General features: G+C 59.2%; 1 protein-coding gene across 1 annotated transcript; it reads right to left on the minus strand.

Annotated features, from left to right (window-relative positions):
- Positions 1 to 5,986: 5,986 nt before the first annotated feature.
- PTF1A (pancreas associated transcription factor 1a) lies at positions 5,987 to 7,040 on the minus strand. Its single transcript, XM_036378677.1, has 2 exons — positions 6,416 to 7,040; positions 5,987 to 6,309 (listed from the first exon to the last, which is right to left on the minus strand). Exons 1-2 carry the CDS (start codon positions 7,038 to 7,040, stop codon positions 6,107 to 6,109), a joined length of 828 nt encoding a protein of 275 aa, XP_036234570.1. The 3' UTR covers positions 5,987 to 6,106.
- Between the last annotated feature and the right edge of the window lie 13,484 nt (positions 7,041 to 20,524).

Raw genomic sequence — 20,524 nt, forward strand, 5'->3', positions numbered from 1 at the left:
TCGCCGAGCCGCGTTAACGCTACAGGGTCTCTCCCCACTCGCCCCAACGCGCCTCGAGCCGCTTCTCGCTTCAGCGGCAAGGGACAGCTCCCCGTGGTACCGCCCGAATGGGGGTCGGAGCCGTCGGGGGTCCCCACCTCGGCCGGGGCCGTCCCCGCCCGCCATCCGCTGGGGAGCGTCCGCCCGGGTCCGCGCCGTGGCTCCGGCCCGGCCGTCGCTATGCCCGGGGCCGGCTCGCGGGAGGCGGGGGCGGCGAGCGGCCGCTCTGAATCTGTCCCGGCCCCCGGTGAACTTGGGGGCCTGTGCAGCCGTCGGGGCGCTCGGCGGAGGCATTTCCCAGAACGGGCAGCCTCCTTCATCCGCCCGGGGAGTGCGGAGCTCCTCTGCCGAGGAGTCCTCTCAGCCCGGTCCCCCGGTCCCCTCACCGCGCCCCGGTACGGCAGAGGGCTCCGGCCCCGTCGGGGCGCGGGGCGCTGGCGGCGGCTGCTCCCGCCCGTGCGACCCCGCCGCGCTGCCAGTCCTCGGGGAGCGGACGGCCTCCGCCCGGCGGGGCCGGAGGCTCGGGCCGCGCCGTTCCAACTGGAAATCCCGGCGTGGCGAGGCTCAGGGGGACCGGAGTGGCCACGGTCCGTCCGGGCGGGGCAGGGCAGGGCCGGGAAGAGCCTCTCGGCACCCCGGTGCTGTCGTGCGAGGCGCCAGAACGGGGCTGACACGGCGGCACCGGGCCGGCCCTGCCTTCTCCAAGCCGCTCGGCGTTCCAGGTTGCGCAGAGCAGGTGCACGGGAAAAGCGGGGTCCGCGCCGATCCGGGGCGGCAGGCGGAGGCTGGGGACGCGGGGGCCGGGGCGGGCAGGGGGTTGGCGCTCCCGTGGGTCCTCCAGGTGCCGGCTCCCGGCCGCCCGGTCGGGTACGGCGCCCGCAGACGCAAAGTGGAGCGCTGCCGTCGGAGCCGGCGCCGCCGCCCCAGGGGCCGCCCGGGGGGAGCCCCGCTCATTCCGGCGTGGCCGCCGCCAGAGGTGGCCCCGCGGCGCGACGCGACGGCTCCGCGCGGGGCCCCCCCCGGGGCCGCCCCCGGCGCGGCCACCGCACAGGGGGGAGCGCCGCCCTCGCCCGCGGGGGCTCCCGGCAGACGGGCCCCCTCTTGGAGACCTCCATGCGCAACGCGGGCCGGCGGGCGGGAGAACCCCGCTGCCGCCGCCCGCTGCCGCTCGCCGGAGCCCCGACGGCGGCGGGTCCGCACCGGGGCTGCGGCCGGGAGCCGCCCCCGGCCCGGGGCCGCCCCGCCCGCCCCCTCCCGGCCGCGGCGGCGGCGCGGGGAGCGGCGGGGCGCACGTGCGCCCGCGCGGGGTCCGGTCCCGGCGAGGCGCGCGGCGGCGCGGGGCGCGGGGGCGCCGCGGGGCCGCGGCGGCGGCGCGAGGGGAGCGGCGCGGGGGGCGCGCGGCGGCACGGGGGGCACGGGCACCCCCCCGAGCCCGGACGGGCCCCGGGAGCGGCGGCGGCGGCGCGCTCGGCCCCGCCGGGCGGTCTCCGGAGAGGCCAGCGGCGGCCGGGCGCGCCTCGCCTGCAGCCGGAGCCATTCATTCCCCGCCCCTTTGTTCGCCCTGAGAGTAACGCCGTGAATTAAAAGAAATGACAATATTTAGTATCTGCTCGCCCGGCCAGGAGAAGGGCCCTTGAGCCTGGCAAAAATCAGGCGGATCATTCATCGTGCCACCCCGCACCTGTGGGCTTGGCATTGAAAACCCCGCGGACCTCTTCCTATTCAACCTAATTATTCCCCTAAGGCGCACAATGGTTGAAATGGAGCAGGTTGGAGTCTGTTTATTGGTCGTAAATGTTTTTCTGAAGATCTTCTGAATCTCATTGTTAGCTCGTTGTTTGAGGCTGCCCTCTTTCTTTCAGACGAGAGTAGCCTTGGACTTTTCAATTTTCAATCGTAACATCTGCTTAATCGTACGGATCAAAATATGGAGACACAAAACATATGTAATGGTTGATTTGTTAAATCCTGGTAATGAGTTATTAACAAGGGAAAACAATAGGGCAGGATGGTGAGAGCCTTATGGTAACAGAGTCACTTTATGCAACGCCTGACGTTTCCCTTCTTGATAAATGGAACTAAGGTCTGAGCGCCAGGTGATAGCAAGAAAATCAATGTCTTTAGGGGCCGGCACCGAGACTTTTTTTCTATGTGAAAAATTAGGAGACATAAAATTTAATTGGCTGATCAGGGGAAAGCAGTGGTCTTAAGTTTAATTGCCAGTAGGCTTAGCGAGGGAGACAAAACAAGATTTGGGCCTGTTTGTTTGCTTGCATCCCAGCGCCGAGTCCAAGTGTATCGTTGAAAATGTGTTTTATTATAACACATGTCATGCTTTACAGTTCCCATATTGTGTAAAGACAATAGTTAATGGTACATTAAAGACAAGCAAACCATGCCAACACGTCTTGGACACATTGTAAGGGCCTCTCTCTTTGCTCGCTTTAGGCAGCTGCAGTCCAGGACCCAGAAGCACAAAAAGAACAAGTTTGAAATACCAGGTGCATCTGAGAGAACCACGACAGGGATTGATATGTTATAGCCCAGGACATGAACCTAGCAATAAAGATATCATTGCGATTGTTTGCGGCTTCCACGCCATGTAAAGCCGGAGGCGCCGGAGCAGGCTGCTTTCTGGCAGCGGAGGCTCTGCCTCCCCGGGCTCCCCCGGCGCCCTCCGCCAAACCCGAGCACCTGTTGGCCAGACCCCGGCCCCGTCGTGGGAATCGCCTCCCGCCCACGCTTCCAGGTCTCGGCAGCGCGGTTTGTTGTGGAGTTATTTAGGACCATTCCCACCGGCTGCGGGATGCTTTGGAAAGCGGGAGGTTTACCAGGGGACACTCAACTGGTGTTTGTTCGACCTCGCAGCTGGTACTCGGTGCCAGCGAGAGATGCGTGAATGAAAGAGGGATGAGATCCCGGGCTCGGGAGGCTTCACGCCCCGCGCCTCGCAGGGCGCTCACCCGACTGCCGGCAGATGAGAGGCCCTGGGAACCGCGGCGGGACGGGTTCACAGTGCCCACGGCAGCCCCTGCCTGCGCACGGCTCTGCCCAGGAGTCACGCACGCCTTCCCATCCCTTTGCTGGCTGTGCAGGCGAGCGGTCTGATGCTTCCCTTCCTTTGGGTGGGGGGGCTTGTTGTTTTTTGGGTTTTGTTTGTTGCTTTGGTTTTTCGGGTTGGGTTTTTTTGTTGTTGTCGTTGGGGTTTAGGGTTTTTTGTTTGGTTTGGTGGGGTTTTTTTTATGGAGGACTGTCGGTTTCGGTAATTAAGTTGTCTTTACACCTGGGGCATCACGAGTGATGCTGGTTCCGGAAGCACAGCATCAGCCCGCACACCTAGAATCCGCACCTCCCTGCTGCGAGACTGCGGGAAGCAAACCGCCTGCAAGTGCCTCTAACACTCCCTCCCACCCCAAGCGGGGCTGGGGATTCCCCCCCTTTTGTTCTCTCCGACCCTGCTTTCCAGCTCCCGCGGGGCTGCGGGGAGCGGCGGAGGGAGGCGGGACGGTCCCGGGGCCCGGACGGGCCTCCCCCGCCCCCGGGGCGCCGTCGGGGCAGTGCGGGCGCGGAGGGGTGGCCCCACGGGAGCCGGTGCGGTGTTTTGGGGGACAGCGGGGCCTCTGGGAGCGGGGCAGGGAGGCGGGGAGCCGCTGCCCACGGGGCCTCGGGGGCAGCGCTAGAGGGTGCAGCTCACGGCCGCGGGGAGGAGGGGGCAGGCGGCTGGGAACCGGGGTTGCGTGGCTGTCAGTCACGCCTTCCCCACGCTGGTCCGTACCGCGCCGAGCCGTGTTTCTCACCAGCAAACCCCCCAAAGGTGCCGCAAGAGCTGCGAGCGGCGTTGCGTGAGCCGCCGGGTCCCTCTGGGCCGGGGGACCTGCATAGGCGCGTCCCTCCTGCCCTGTGCGGCGGATTTTGTCGCAGGAGCGCGGCGCTGGGGTGAATGGATGATGAGTCAGTCAAAAGGAGCTGTCAGTCTCTTTGAAGATTGCGTTTAAAGGGACTTGCCAAGTCAAGACGGGAGAGTGACAAGATAGAGACCCTGGTGCTTTACATGCGAAGGCCGGCTCTTCCGCTTCATCTGCACCATACTAAAGGATGTGTTGAAGCATTGAATCACAAAAAAGTGGCACGCCAAAGAAAAGGTGCCACATAACAATGATTGTAGTGTTTTAATTGTGGGGGAATCGCATCACCAAAGCCAATTGAGACGAACGAGGCTATACACAGAAGGAAACGGTACAACACTTCCATAACTTATAATTAAACTGAAGTCCGACTAACATTTGACTTTCTAATGAGTGTAATGAGATTACATGCCTGATGGAAGCATTTGTGAAAAAGCGACTTTCTGTGTTTAATGAGGTCCTAATACAGGACAAGATCGAATTATAGGTCGGCTCTTTTTCTCCCAAAGAGCCCCGTTTAAGTTCAATGACACCGGTACCGCCCGCCTGCCGCCGGACGGGGCGAGGCTTGCGGCCGGTCATCCCCGCCACAGCCCAGAATCGCACGAAAAGTGAGCAAATAAATAAGTAGTGATCCCCCACCACCCAGCCCCCGCCCCGGGCCAGCCTCGGCGTGTTTGTGTGTGTAAGTAGCTCCTCTAATTGCTATTGGAATAGATCCATGCCATCCGCGCTAGGGAACTAAATGTGTTTAACTAGGTTAATGCAATTAGCATGCATGCAACATATTGCTCCCACTTTGAGGCAGTTTGGGAAAAAAAAAAAAAAGGAGAAGGAGAGATGTACAGTATATTATGAGTTATAATTATACCTTGGCTCACCCGGGCGGTTCCCATCCGCCTGGGCACCGCGCAGGGGACAGCTCTGCTCCGGCCGCGGGCCTGGCCGGGCATCTGGGACTCTGCCGGGGGCTGAGCCGCGGGTGCCACGGGAAAATCAGCACCTGCGGCGTCGGGCCGAGCCCCCCGTCCCAGCCCGGGGCCGCCCCCCCGCTCCCGCCGGGAGCACTCGCAGCCCCCGGCCCGCCCGGCCCCTGCCGCCCCCACCCCTCGCCCCCGGGCAGGTGCAGCCCAGCCGTCCCTTCCGCAGCCGGGCACGCTGAGCTGGGGCTACCAGAGCGATTCTGCCACCAGTTGCACGATGGCTTTGCCATCCCCCTATCCCCCCTCCCCCGCCCCCAGCGGCAGCCCCAGGGCGAGGGGCGCGGGGGCTGTTTCCAAGGCGCGGCCGGTGGGAGAACCGCGGAAGGCTCGGGGCAGCCGGCAGAGCCCCAGGCCCGCCCGGCCCCCAGCCTCGTCCTTCCCTCCCCGGCAACTTTCAGGAGCAGCTTTGTGCGGCTCTGGACAGCGCGCCCAATCCCACGGCGGCGCGGTCGGGGGTACGAGGCGGGGGACACACACCCTCGCAAGGTTTGTGTTTGGGGGCTCGGGTCTTCCAGCTGGAAACCACAAGCGGTGCTGAGACACTGAAAGGAGGGGACCTTCTAGAGGTAGACAAAGACATCAGTTGGAAGCACTTCAGGAGAGGACGTCAAAAGGGGTGGAGAGAAGGCGAAAGTGTGTCCCCGCCCGTCCCCGTCCCCCCGGCGCTATAAGCGCAGCCCGAGCCAGCGGTGGGGCAGAGTGGGGCCAGCATCTGGGCTGAGGGTGCCATGAGCCTTGGGGCTCAGCCCGCCTGGACACCGGTCCAGGCGTTCATTGCAAGGCTTGCTCGGGATGTGGCGGGACCCTCGGAAGCCGCTTCCCACAAATATACTGCTCCACAACGTACAATTCGGGTTTATTATTAACAAACACAAGGAGAGTCCACGTGCGGCAATAAATTATTTTCACAGGTTCTGACGTATTGCCCCCATTAAAAAAAAAAAAAAAAAAAGGTGCTGGTGGAATAAACCTATTGCATATCTTTAAAAAAATCAAGATAAATTATATAAATTATATATTCAAAACAAACGATTCTACCTCATTATCACTACTCCGTAATAAATAGATAAATAAATTTGATTGCCCTTAGAGTCTGAATCTTAAATTACATTTACAATATAGGTCTCTACATACAGCATGTACAGAGCGGGCGGGGGCGGGGACCACCCGCGCGGCGCCTCACGCCACGTAGTCGAAGGGGGGCTCGTTCTCTATGTCGTTGACGGAGGGTTTGTTGTTCACCTTCCGCGGGTCCTCGGGGGTCCACACTTTGGCTGTCCGGATGATGTTTTGCTCCTTGAGCTGCTTTTCATCAGTCCACGACAGCGAGTGACCGGCCAGAGGGGGGAGTCCGTAGTCGGGGTCGCTCGGAGAGGGAGATCCTGGAGGGCAGGAGGGAAAAGGGAGGCAGGGGGTTATTGCCGGGGCCGGCATTCCTGCGGAGCGCGGTGCCAGGGCCGCGCCGGGCCGTGCCGGCCCGCCACTTACTTGTGCCGCGGTGGCAGATGATGATTTTCTTGGGCTGGCTGGGGCTCTCGCTGCTGGCGCTGCGCAGCGGCAGGTCGGACTGCACCAGCTCGCTGAGGAAGTTGATGTAGCCGATGGCCAGGCGCAGCGTGTCCACCTTGGAGAGGCGCTTCTCGTAGGGCAGCGTGGGGATGTGCGAGCGCAGCCCCTCGAAGGCGTCGTTGATGGACTGCATCCGCCGCCGCTCCCGCACGTTGGCGGCCTGACGGAGCTGCTGCAGCTCCGCCTCGGAGCGCACCCGCCGCCGCCGCTTGGCCGAGCCCAGCGCCTGGAGCCGCCCCCCGGGGGACAGCAGGGCCGCGCCCGCCGCCCCGCAGCATTCGTAGGCGAAGCCGGGCGAGGCGGGAGACGGCGGGAAGGCGGCGGCCGGCGCCGGGCAGCGGTAGGCGCCCTCGGGGTCGCCGCCGTCGCGGTAGTACTCCTGCAGCTGCCGGCTGAGGAAATCCACGTCCGGCTCCAGCAGCCCGTCCGCGGCCAGCACGTCCCGCGGAGGCGGCTCGGAGAAAAAATCCTCCTCGTCGAAGTAGGGGGGCGAGGAGAAGGAGTCCAGCCCCCCGGGGAAGTGCTCCAGCAGCACGGTCTCCATGCTGCTCCCGGGCCCGGCGCGGACGGGACGGGGCAGGGGGGCAGCCCCGCCGGGACGCGCCCGCAGCCGCTGTCTCCGGCCCGCTGCCCGAGCCGCCCCGGCGGTGGCGGTGGCGGGGCCGCCCCCGCCCTGCCCTGCCCTGCCCTGCCCTGCCCGCCGCGGTGTGGCGGGGCCGGGCCTCGCCGCCGCTCTCCGGGAGGGGCCGGAGCCGCTGGCGCCGCGGGCCGGCACGCGAGGGGTCTTATAACGACATCCCCGGGCGCGTGCCGCCGGGCCCCGCCGCCAGCCAATCAGAGCGCGCCGGGGAGGGCGGGGGACCTCGCGCGCGGCCGGGGGGCGGTGCCCAGCACCGGGCGGGAGGGGGCGGGCGGGACCCGACGGAGCCCCCGCCCGGCAAAGCCCCGCACAGCCCCGCACCTCCCGGCACAGCCCCGCACAGCCCCGCACCTCCCGGCACAGCCCCGCACTGCCCCGCACCTCCCGGCACAGCCCGGCACAGCCCCGCACCTCCCGGCACAGCCCCGCACAGCCCCGCACCTCCCGGCACAGCCCGGCACCGCCCCGCACCTCCCGGCACAGCCCGGCACAGCCCCGCACAGCCCCGCACCTCCCGGCACAGCCCCGCATTGCCCGGCACTGCCCGGCACCGCCCCGCACCTCCCGGCACAGCCCCGCACAGCCCCGCACCTCCCGGCACAGCCCTGCACAGCCCCGCCCCTCTCGGCACAGCCCGGCACCGCCCCGGACCTCCCGGCACAGCCCCGCACAGCCCCGCACAGCCCCGCACCTCCCGGCACAGCCCGGCACAGCCTGGCACAGACCCGCACCGCCCGGCACAGCCCCGCACGGCCCCGCACCGCCCGGCACAGACCCGCACTGCCCGGCACAGCCCCGCACCGCCCGGCACAGCCCCGCACTGCCCCGCACCGCTCCGCACCGCCCCGCACCGCCCGGCACAGCCCCGCACCGCCCCGCACTGCCCCGCACTGCCCGGCACAGCTCCGCACAGCCCCGCACCGCCCCGCACCGCCCGGCACAGACCCGCACTGCCGTGGCCGCAGCTCCCAACGGCGGCCCCGCACGTCGAGCGAGGGGCCCCGGAGCGCCTCGGCGCCTCTCCTCAAGAGCCGCTACCGAAACGCGCCTCTGGGCTTTGGCACGGCCTCCCTCTCGGCACCGGGAAGCGTCACCCCTGCACGTCTTACCCCCAGCGCTTCTCCCGCTCCCCCGGGAGTGCCGGTCCCCGCCGCCAGCAGAGCCGCTGTCACAGCGGGCATAGGGGAATCGATGGCGCGGGTTTTTCGTGGCGTTCGAACTGAAGGCAATTCTATCGCAACATCAAAATTCATCACGTCAGCTCTCGGGCCTGGCCGTGCATCGATTTTGACCTCATCGGGCCCCGTTGCGTTCTCCCTTTTCCCACTCCCATTGCTCCTCTCTGGACGAGCTCGCTCGGCAGAGGCTCTGTTAATAATTCCCTAACAGACTCTCACTGATTAAAGCCTTAAAAATTCTCACTAGGGTGAAATGGATTACCCGCCAGATTAGGAGAGGATTATCTCTGTCATTAGCGCTGCAATAGTTTGTCCGGCAGAGTCTGTCCAGGTTTATCGAAAGTGACTTTCCAGCGTGCCACCAGCGCGGGCAGAGATCAAACTCCGCGTGGAAACGTCCCCGGGTCTATCAGCAGAGCAAGACAGGGCCAGCTCCGGGAAGGTAATAAATGACCGGACTTCAAAGCAGCTGACATCGCCGTGATAAGGGCAGGGAAACGCGTGAGTCACGGGAGGGAACAAAGAGCTTTGCAAGAACCGCTTCTTGGAAAGTCCCGCCTGCAGACGGCCCACGCGAAAAGAGCGAGAAGGGAAGGCGGAGACCTGTGCGCGAAGTCAGGAACCGCCCACGCGTGGCCGTGGAACTGCTCCCACCGTGCCGGAAAGGGGAAACTGTGGGAATGTCCCGTTACAGGGGCGATGCAATGGCAGCGCAATTCCCCGTTCACGTCCACCCGCGGGGCGGGACCGGGGACCTCGGAGGGGCCTGGGATGAGTGCGTCCGGACTCCTGTTTCCATTCACGCCCGCCATCCTTCGATCTGTCACCACGCACTCTGTCCAGAGCCAGGCTGCTGGATGCCCATCCCCGCAGCGCTGCGGAGTGCCCCCGACACTGCCTCTGCCCCAGGCTGAGCCAGCCCCGCTCCAGGAGAGCCCTCCCGCCCCAGGCAGCTGCCCCAGCTTCCTCTGCTTCGTCAGCCCTTCGCCCCTCACGACTGTTTGCTGCACCGGCTGTCCAAAAAATGCCCGCAAGTCTTAGATGCGGTCTCACGAGCGTCGAGTGCGGGCAATTATCCCTTCCCTGGGTCCCGTGGGCTGTGATGGTGTTCACACCGCTCAGAGCTGCTGCTGGCACTCCGTGCGGCCGGGGCACAAGGCTGGCTTCCCCCAGGCTCGCTGCCCGGTGGCCTGGTGGGGACCGCTCCGAGCGGCACCGAGCACGGCGGCCAGGAGGCCCCTCGGCGTTCCCAGCTGTATCTTGGCAGAGGCATCGCTCACCCTCGGGTCACTCTCCCGAGCAGCCCTGTCCCGCTGAGCCGAAAGACCCACCTGGGAGAGCAAACACAGCTTTGACACCGCACCGACAGAGATGTTTTCCCTTCCCTGCCCCGGGGCTCCCCAAGGGGTCGCGCTGCCCCCTGAGAGCATCCCTGTCCCTCCTTTGCCCTCCTCAGCGCTGGCTGGATTAAATGCTTTGCCACCCCACGGTAGATGGGTGTGAGGCGCTGGTGGGAGGCCAGGGACCTGTCGTGGTCTTGAGGCTGCTGGGCGGGATGGAGAGGCTGGGTGGTCCGGGAGAGCCCACGGCCACCCCAGCAGCCCCACGGCCCCCGGGAGCCGCCAGGTTACCCACAGCCGGTGCCGCAGCTGTGCTGCTCTGCCGAGCTGCGGTGCCCGCTCCCCTCCAGCAGCCCGGGCTCCAGGCCTGTGCAGAGCCGGGAACAGGGGCTCAGCTCCTGACCCTTCTTGTCCCGCTGGGACACACCTGAACGGGAGCCTGCTCCTTCCCCACCTTGGCCCCGTGCAGCGCAGAGGAATCTCCTTTTTCAAAAGCAAGTGGATTTGAGTGCAGCCAGGGGATGATCGCTACGGGCGGAGCACCATAGCCAGAAGCACAAGTATAAATCTAACATATACCTTGCATCCCTCTCAAATCCATGTCACACCTACCGCAAAACACACCGAAAATGAAGAAAGCAAACCCCTAGCAACACCGAGGTGAATTCGGGGGAATTTCCTGGCCACAGAGCTGGCTCTGTTCCCTCCCTCCCAAGGAGTCATCACCCATGGTGGCGAGTCCTTGCTCATGCCACTTTCTGGCTGGAGCCAGACACTTGAAAGCCGATGAGCAAACCATGTCGAGTGGCTCCTGACCCCGCTGCTCCTGCTCGAGACACGCAGAGCCACATCCACCCGCCTTGCAAAGTCTCCCCCAGGTCAGACAGGCTAAGTGCCACCGGATCGTGAAGGGGAATAACACCCCCAAACAGGCTCTTTTCCCCAAAACCTCTGCCACCAGCCTCCTCCCAGCGCAGCGTTTTGACCACGGTATGTCCCTCTCCTCGAGAGCATGACAAGGCCGGGGTGCCCCTCCTTAACGCCGTGGTGGAGCATCTTCCCGACAGCCTTACTGAAGGTCTTAAGGGGTAAGAAAGAGGAGAAGAGGATCTCTCCTGTTGATCCAAGAGCAACAAATGCCCAGAGGGACTGGGGAACCCAGTTCATTTAACCATGGCAATCTTTCCCCTTCCCCCAGGGCTGCCGGTGCCTGCTCAGCTCTGGCGCACGGTGTGATGCGAATGCCACACTGGGGAGGTGGCACGACACCACCGGGCCACAAAACTCAGGCAGGTAGCCTGGGAAGTCAGTCAGTGCGGTCTGTCTATCCCTGAGAGGCAGCTCCGTCAGGACCGACGGCGAAGGGAGCAAGTTGCAAAGGGAAGCGGAGGGATATTTTGAGAAGCCACTGTTTCCAAACTGTTGGGGGCTCGGAAACCGGTCTTGAAACCAGCCAGACCTAGCAGATCATTGGAAAATCTGGGAGCAGTGCCCCAGGGAGGAAAACGATGCAGGGAGACCCCCACGACAGGCGCGGGCAGCGCTCTGCCCGTGCGCTGGGGTGCGCAGGCAATGGAACATCGCTCCCCGGCTCCTGAGCGCTCGATGCAACACCCGGCAGGAGCGATTCCTTCGCTGTGCCGGACTCAGCCCTCACCCCTGCTGCAGTGATGGCTTTAAAGATGAACGATTCCAATTCGTACATTTGCCTTTGGGAGATGAGTACCGTCTCCGAAGGAACCGCCCGAGGCGCGGGAAGGTTCCTCTCGGGTTGCCCAAGATATTACAAAAGGAAAACTGCAAAAACCAGGAGCATGTACAAGCGGAACCTGGGCCGCCGTACCGCACTTGGGCACCACCGCCTGTGTCGCAAACTCCCTTCTTTCAATATTTGTCCAGCACGGATGTCTCACCTGGCCCCGTTTTGCTCTCGGGAAGGACACCTCCCTGCACCGCTCTCCAGCAATGAAAACGGATGAACAGCGCTTGACACATGGTTATTTCAATTCGCCGAGGGCAGTAACAAGTGTTAAAGGGGAGGTGGAAGGGGGGTGGACAACGAAAACACCTTTGGACACCTTTGGGTGCACGCCAAAAGGCGCATCGCCTTTCTCTCGAAGTCAGTGACCACACCACAAGTCCAGCTGGCAGCCACATTCACGGGAACCAGGATTCGCCCAAGGTCCAGAGACAGGGCGGGACATGGGGCCATGCAGGGCTGCCTGAGCAGTCTGGCCCACCAGCACCCACTCCCGACACTCCACGGACCACGCAAAGCCCCTCGCCGGGGGAAGAAGGAGAGGGCACGAACTTTGCATTGAAGCGACCCAGAGCACTCTCGGCCCTGACTCTGCTGGGGTGCTCGGCCCTGTGCACTCCCCCGCGCAGTAAATCGAGCCCAGCCCAGGAGAGAGGCCGAGTAGGAATTTATGATAGAATTTGTTTTATTTTTAGGGTTGTGCTTTGTTTTAGGGGGGGTTGGCAGCTGCATCTTACCGCTGCCCTTACTACGGGGCGCTGGGCTGGTTGCAGCGGCAGCTGCAGGGTGTGGTTGGTTGGTAAGCTTGGGGGTTTCCTTTGTGTCTCTGGTGCTTGTTATGGTTTATTTGGGGAGGATGTTGGTAGTGTTTGTTAATTCAATGTCGTTGGCGGCGGATCCTTACCCAGAGGCCTGGGCCAGCTCGGGTGTTTCAGAGGCTCCTCTTGTCCAGGGCAAGAGGCGCGCTGGGCCCGCCGCCACCTATCGCTTCCCGCTGATAGAGAGCTTTCCTCTGAGGTCTCTTGGAACCGGGACGAGAAGCGAGGGCAGTCCCTCGCCCCGGAGGGGCTGCAAAGCTCACGGGACATGCTCTGCCCTCAGCGGGACAGGCTGCCAGTCCCGGCTCGCTGACTGTCCCAGCACCTGCCGAGCTGAGCACGTCGGACCGGGCCCGAGGGTCGGGTCCTGGCGGGCTTTGCACTCCCCAAGAGTCTGCCCCGATCCCCACGAGCACCTTCGCACGCCCATGTCCGGGCTGTCTTAGCGGCGGGCGCGGCGGGAGCGTCTCCCATCGGGCAGCCAGGCAGGAGCACGGCACCGGGAGCTGCTCCTCAGCCCCTCCGCGGGGATGAGCCGCAGGGTGAGGCGCGGCAGCGCCCGTCCTTGTTCCTGTCCGCGCACCCGGAGCCCCCGCGGGTGCTGCGCGAGGGGCAGGAGCTGCCCGGCCCCCGCTGCCTCCGAGCCGCCCGAACCCGCAGGTGCCCCGGCCTCCACTGTCTGCCACGTTTCACCCAGCAGCCGGGACACGTAAAATGATGGATAACGGGTGGCGTTAAAGGGGCAGCATTCCGAGGTGAAGGGGAGTCACAGGTGAGGGGCGAGATCCGCACCCCGCACGCTGCCTTTCAGCCCAGAGCCTTGTGAAGTAGCTCCAAACTCATGTGATATTCCAGAGCAACGAATCCTGTTAGCTGAAGCTGAGGCGAAACCCCAGGTCCCCAGAAAGTGCTCAGGTGCGTTTGGTTTCCCATCCAACTCTTATTCCTATATTACCTGCATAATTTTCCTGACTTCTATTGCTGATCCAATACCCTTCAAGGGGTCATTCCACAGTAATGGAAAGACAAATCACGAGAGCTCCATCTTCATCCATGCGGGCTCTACCCAATATTCTTCTCAAATCTTCATACCCACACTGTCAGCGTTTGGTTAAACAACAAGTCTGAAGTCCATAAAGTCTCAGTGGAGTAAATTCTGGATGTGATAATTTTTTCCTCAAATTATAAAACTCAACAGCTCACCTGTTGGGATTCCTTGGCGTGCTGCACTTTATTCAGAGTTGCAATGTTTGATTGAGAAAGGAAGCGAGAGTATTTCAAAAGACGGGACCAGAGTTTGCCCAGTATCTGTGCAAATGATAATTACCAGGAAAGGTTTAGTGAGAAAAAAAACTCTGCATTTTGTTTATCAACTTCTAGGAATTTTTTACCACTGATAGCATAATTGAAATCACACTTTGTCCAGTGCAACCGTGGGGCACTGTGCTTTTCGTGGTAATAGACTTTCACACAACTTTCCTGGTCTGAAGACGCGGTGAGGAGTCCCGCCCGCCAGGCACCAGACAGGGCTGAGCTGCGAGGTACTGGAGACCCAAAAACATTTTGCAGATACGTCTGCGGAAGCTCGTTTGCCAGCAGAACCTCACCAGCCCACAGCACCCCCGGACTTTGCAGCCCAAGCATCCCCGAAGGCAGGTGCCCGGGACCCGGACCCGGGCGGCTTTCCCGGAGCAGGGACTGGCCCGAGGGGTGCGGAGGGAGCAGAGCAGGCAGTGGCGAGCCCACCCCTTCCCCCTCCACCGTGTGAGGCCCATAAACAAGGCGGGGAAAGGCTCTCCCCCCTCGGAGCCGCTCCCGGGGCGAGCGCGGCGCGGCGGGACGCGGCCCCACAAAGGCGGCGCGGCGGCCCCGGGCCCTCGCCCGCCCGGCGGAGGAGGCGGCACCTGCAGCCGGGGTCGGCCCGGCTGTGCGCCCTCCCCTCCGAGCCGGTACCTGGGCGCTGGGCTGGTAATGCACCATGGCGGGCCGCCTTTCAGGCTCTTTCAAACCGAGATCGCGGAGGTCACCGTGTCTGCAAACCCCCCTCCTTCGGCCGCTCGGGCCGGGGTGCCAGTGCGGCAAGCTGGAGAGCAGGCACAGCCCATGGGAATCCCAACACTTGTGCCGCCGGCTCCCTCGGCCCGCCCTTCTCCCCCCTCCCCGTCCCGAGGAACCGCTGAATGTATCAAATGAGCTGCAATCGATCTGCGGGCACGGGGGAAAATCAAATTATATGGTGCGGCTGGGCGGTCGCGGCAGGCAAAAGGTGCGGGCGGGCGGCGGGCGGGCTGCTGGCTTCCCTCCGCCGGAGAGCGGAGGGGCTGCCAGCCCCAGCCGCGCTCCCGCCGAGCCCTGCTTGGCTTCTCCTGCCGCTCCCTACGGGGGCCTGAAAGGCGGGGGTTTGCCGGCTGCGAGGGGCTCGCCCCATTCCCGCTCAACGCCGTCCCCCCGGCCGGTCCCTCCCTGCCCCGAGGCGCCCGACGGGCTCCCGGCCGCGCCGCCGGCCTGCGCAAAGGTTCCCTGCGGGCGGAGGCGCGACCGGCTGCGGCAAAACATGTGCGGGGGAACGGGATGGGGCGGACCGCAGCGAGGTCGGGCATGAAAGGTCCTCCCTTCTCTTCTGGTGCCAGTTTCAGGTCTCTCCGAGCTCCTCTCCCGGGCCAGGGGCTGGCAAAGGGAATCCGCCCCTCCCGGCATCGCTGCCGCCGGGCCCGTCCCGCACCTGCGGATCCCGGAGCTCGCCGTCCTCGGGACGCACCGCCCCGGCGAGAGGCGAGCCGGGCACCCGCCAGCCTGGACGGCAGCACCTGCCGAGCCGCCGGCTGTGGGCAGAGGGGTTTCAGACAGCGAGCTCGTACCTGAGCCCTTTTCTCGCCCCCCAGACGCGCGTACGGGGACGGCTCCTCTTGGGAAAAGCCCCGCGCGGGGCCGGCGGTTGTCTGCGGCTCCATGGGAATCTGGCCACTTGTGCCGGCCGCAGCCGGGAGGGGGCTGTGCTTCCTTTACAAAAAGAGACACAATTAAGCAAAATGCTCAATGAACATTATAAATGATGTGCAATCGCCTCGCAGATTGCTTAGCAAATCAAATTATATGGTTGCTCACGGATGATTTCCATGTTCTTTAAAACGCAAACAGGTACTTTCTAATTCGGGGGGGAGGAGTGTTGGTAGTTTTTTTCCTAGACAAAACAACAACAACAAAAAAAGCGCAGCGCTTTAAAATTGCGAAGCAATGCCACACGCTGAAAGGCGGCTGTGTGAATATTCACGTTCTCCTTTGTTCGCCCCTGAATTTCACAATAGCCCGGGAAGGGCACGTTCACTGCGCTCTTGTAAATTTACCAATCCTTGACGAAAACCGCCAGGCACCTGCTTGGCAAAGCACAAAACTGCCTACGTTTCCACCAACAATTTACTGTTTCATCAGCTTCTAAATTGACCCGTCAATAGAAGGGCCTAAAGTTAATATCATTCACACCCGCGGAGGTGGCCGGGCCCGAGGCCCCGCGGCTGTGCCCGGCGCTTCCTGCGGGAGCTGCTCAGGTGCGAGCGGGGCGGCCGTGCCCAGCGGGGGCCACCGGCGCCGCCCGGCCCGGGGCACGGGCAGGCCGGAGGGAATGCAGCCACGGTGCTGCAGGGTGGGCGATGTCGGGCGGGTGCCCGATTTGCAGCACGGGGATGGCGCAGTCTCTACTTTAGTGCAGCGCAGCGGAATGAGACCGCAACAAACCCCACTGGTCCCCGCAGGGAACGGGCTCCTCCAAGGGGCCGTGACCGCCCCAGAAGGAGTGGGCAGGCTGGGGGCAGGGGCTGGCTGCCCGGGCTGCCCAGAGCCCCCGGTAGGACTCTCCCGGTGCCCCCCGCCCGTGCCATGCCGTACGGGTGTGCCGTGTCCCTCCCGTTCCCCCGTGGGGAATGCATAAACAGGGCCCTGGAGGGAAGCAGTATGCAAAAAGCACATTTGGTAAGGAGTCTCCTATCCTCCAAGACGCAAAACCACTCAAGAGAAGGGAAATGGTTCCTTGAGACCGGGTCCTGGCAGCACTGCTCCGAGGCAGGATCGCTCGTTCGAAACACTACACAAGGCTGTCCCCACAAGTGCAAAAGGGTTCGCTGAAACACAGCAGAGCAGGGCTCAGCTGGTGGAGCGCTAGAGACTTGCTTTACCGTGTAACAAGGGCAGTAAGGCTCCCCAACACCAGCTGGCAGGAGGCGCTGTGATTTGGCTTCAATTTTTTATTCCTGACGATTTCCAACAACTAAGAGTCTTATCCCAATGGGTAACAAGGCACTTCTTCATTCTGTTAAGCACCTGTGTTACATAATCTCTTCCATAAATAAAACCAGCTCTAGATTAAATAGAAATGAAGCTTTCCAGTCATTGATCCTTTTTGTTGGTTAGAGACTCCATTAATTTTCCATCCTCCTCCCTTGAATTCTTCCTTCCTGGTTTATGCCCATCTGTTCTGGTGTGGGTGTTGGTTCCCATGAAAGATCTCAATCTCCATGGGATTTTCCCTTAGGTATATAGACACACGTTCCTTCCCAGCTCTCACTTTGCCAGGACAAGAAAAGCAAGCTCAGGATTGGACTCCCCCTTTCTTTATCACCTTTCCCTGCCCTTTTCCCCATATAAATTAATCTTCCTGGATAGCCAGAACTGTACTGGTACACAACCGTCCAGCAGAGTTCTCACAGTTCCTTGGAGAATGATGTTAGCATTTGCCTTTCTGCCAAAATCCCTCACTTTGTACTGCAAAGGTTCAATTTACCTTTTTCATGGCCATGTTCCTTCAGTGGCTCATGACCACTTCGTCATTCGCTAGTGACCCAAGGTCTTTTCCCTCCTCTCCCTGGCAAGGACTATCAAGACACAGCCACAGCACATGCTCTTAACACACGTGCCTGAAGTGCAACCTCTTAACACTGGATTTCTTTCCTTCTTTGCCACTTTGATTCTCACAGTCCTAGGCTTCTTCTGATGATTGTTCAAGCCCCTTCCATACTGGGATGCCTTTTCTGCTCCTTGACTGACAAATATTGTTTACAATTTTTCTTTTGTTCTACAATCCTTCCTGAAAAATTTTGTTTTGTCCATAAGAGCAATGAGATTACTATCCTGGGCCATGCATAGATCCACGTGTCTAAGAGTTCTTGATACGTTTCCCTCTCTCTCCCTTCCATGAACTTGTCTAATGGCTTTTAAAACTAAAATAATTTTATTAAAAGTATTAGGTAATATTTATTAGAGCTGAGTTTTGAAATTATGATTCCTGTCTTGGAAAGAGATAAGGTTTAGAGATGCAGGAAAAACCAAAGGCTTAAAAGCACCTTAAGAGTCCACATTCCTCAGGAATCTGCCATCAGCTGCCATATAGCCTCACAAGGAAATACTCCACATTGGTGATGTTTTTTTTGAGTAGTCTTGGGTGTAATATCATGTTAAAACTATCGTGATGACTTTTGACAAGAATGGCTCACCTGTCATGGTTGTTCAGTTCCAGGAAAGGATTTCTGCTGCAGATCCCTCAACCCTCACTTCTCAATGCAGTTCTGTTTTTGTCCAGCCCAGAGTTGGACGTTTTTTGGCTCCCTACTGAGCCCAGTGGGTCTCTCCTACATTCTTTGTTGATCACCTGCCTGTCACTATCCCAGGAGCCTTGGGGCTGTGTGCCCAGCACCTACAATTTAGGCATTGCAAAACCACATCTCTACATCCATTTAGCCCTGAGGCTTTTATCTTTGTGGCAAATTATTAACCAAGCCAGGGACACGAAAAACATCTACACAAGGAGATGCTGCATTTCCTTTGGAAGTTGTCCACACACTGAAAGTACTTTTTTACTCAGCCTGGTAGCTCTTCTCCAGTGCTCACCTTCCGGGAGGCATGGGAGAACACTGTTCATCCCACTCTATGAAAAACTTTCTCACAACAAAGATTGTTTTCATGTCTCTTCTGAATGACCTTTTCCTGAGACTAAACAAATCCATATCCCTTCAAGTGTGCACTTCTAAAACATATTAACATTTCTATGGTGTTTGCTGCTAATTTGCCTGTACCGTTTCTTCAAGTGTAGGGTCCAAAGCTGTACTTAGGCTAATCCTCACCAGTGCCAAGTAGAGCAGAATAATTACCTCAATGTTTTACCCAAAACACTGCTGTTAGTGTACCCTCAAATGACATTTGTTTTTCTGCATCTCCCATTTTGCATAGAGCATAGTTCACAACAGCCAGCTGGTCCATTCCTGCGCTACTGCTGCCTCATCAGTTATTCATTTCACAAATCATGCATTTGATCTGTCTTTTCTCCCAAGATTGCATTTTGTACTTGTCTTATTACAGTGCGGCTTATTGATTTCAGGCAAGCTCTCCAATCTGTGAAGATCAATGCGAGTCCCAATCCTGTTCTCCAGATCTCCTGTTCAACCACTCCCAGCCAGTGCTCTCAGGAGCGGAATTAAGCACTCTCTTTCCCCATAGCCTATTTATTATTGAAAACATTGGAGCTGCAACAGACACCTGCAGGACTCCACTTGGCATGTCCAGATTTGACAGTGAACTGTGGATGAGCACATTCACATGATTCAAACATTATAGGCTCATTTCAATCCCTATTTTATTTAGATCTCATTAAATGGCTTTGTTTATAATAAAAGTAAAGGCTTTGGACACTAACAGAGTCAACATATATTACATATATGCCTTTACACACTTGCCTAGTTAGTCCTTCAAATAAGAACACTGAATTAATTGGAAGTGATATGTTCTTGATTAATCCATGCTGATATGTTTTACTGCCTTCTTATCACTTACATGCTTACAAATTGATTAATAATTGACTCTCATTATCATGGTTAGGCTGATGGATTTATACTTCCCAGGACTCTCTTCTTTGCTCTTTTTTAGGCTTGTAAACACATGCCTCTGGCATCAACGTCCTCAAGCAAGTGTGAGTCCTCATTAACTTCATCCAGTCAAGAGCTGGACACTAATTAGGAGAGGGATTCAGTCCCCCACACAGAGCAATGACTTATATGGTCTAGTACTATGTTAAGTACTACAGAGTATCCAAAACTTGGGGCTTGCAGGTATGATACAGGATCAACAGGAGACCTGCATCTTTCTGGGAGCTCAGCTGGAGCCTTCATGCAGGCTATGCTTGTGGGATACCTGAGAACATTTACAGCAGGATTGGGCATCTACATCTATGCTAATGTAACTGCCCTGTATAAGGTGCTCATTAATAGGCAAGGGCAAAAGATGGGTACAATAAACCACCCTCAGGAGGGAAATTTTTTAAGGTGGAGTATGGTGGCAGTTGAAGATGCCACTATTGGTTCACTGGCAACAGAAGGAACTGAAACAACTTACCTGCAAGTTAAAGGACTAATATTTAGGCAGCTACATGTTTCTCAAGGCGTTCTGCCATTAATGATTCAAAAGACTAACAAGAGTTTTGAAGAACTCAAGCACCTTGCACTCAGTCTGGCCCATACTTAGTCTGGCTGATTTTCACCACTACTGAAAATATACCATGTAGGAAGCTAATTACTTCAAATTATTTCTAGACCATCTTTACATGCTTGTAGGTCACTAACAACTATGAAGAGAACTTGCACTGTTTAAACTTTAGCTGGCGTGTTTTTGTTGATTCAGAGGAATCCAGGGTTTCATAACTCAGCCCTACCTACTGAATGCAGAAAACAGCCTTTCACTCCCTCTCAGGTGAGGATAACCAGAAGAAAGCTTGCAGAGCACTCTGATCTGTGATAACAGAGCCACAGGCACACAAGGCAGATGCATGAAGTAGTACAGACTGTGAAACTGGAAATTTGCATGAGCTGGGTAACACCTCCCTCCAAATCTACAGACAGGACACCGGTGGCAAGACATGCCTAACCCAACAATATGCAACAGACACATGCAATAAATTTGGAAAGCAGTAAATATCACATCAGATGGCAATTTAATATTTTGAACAATTTTTTGTTACCAAAACTCTCAGGACCTCTTCTGGACATAGCAAGTCCCAAAGGTGTGTGAGCATTGCAAATGCCCTGCATGCATACAGTCAGGCTCATCTGATGTACAAGGTTTTTATAATCAATTATTGCTTAATGAATGAATGAATAAATTACATAGAATATGTGTGAGAAAAGGATAGCTTGAGAAAACAGCTTCTCCATCATCTGTGCCTTTATTTGCAAGCTGTCAGAAACCTGTAGGAAAAGTTGCACTGCCAGTATCTTACAGGCTGTTTGATTTAATCCATGCCTCCATCGGCCTCCCA

Source organism: Molothrus ater, chromosome 1 (genome assembly GCF_012460135.2).
Source record: "Molothrus ater isolate BHLD 08-10-18 breed brown headed cowbird chromosome 1, BPBGC_Mater_1.1, whole genome shotgun sequence".
NCBI classification, from domain to species: domain Eukaryota; kingdom Metazoa; phylum Chordata; class Aves; order Passeriformes; family Icteridae; genus Molothrus; species Molothrus ater.

Coding starts and splice junctions, on each gene's coding strand:
- PTF1A (XM_036378677.1), bottom strand. CDS start 7,040: ATGGAGACCGTGCTGCTGGAGCACTTCCCCGGGGGGCTGGACTCCTTC. Junction 6,310..6,415: donor CATCTGCCACCGCGGCACAA/GTAAGTGGCGGG, acceptor CCTGCCCTCCAG/GATCTCCCTCTCCGAGCGAC.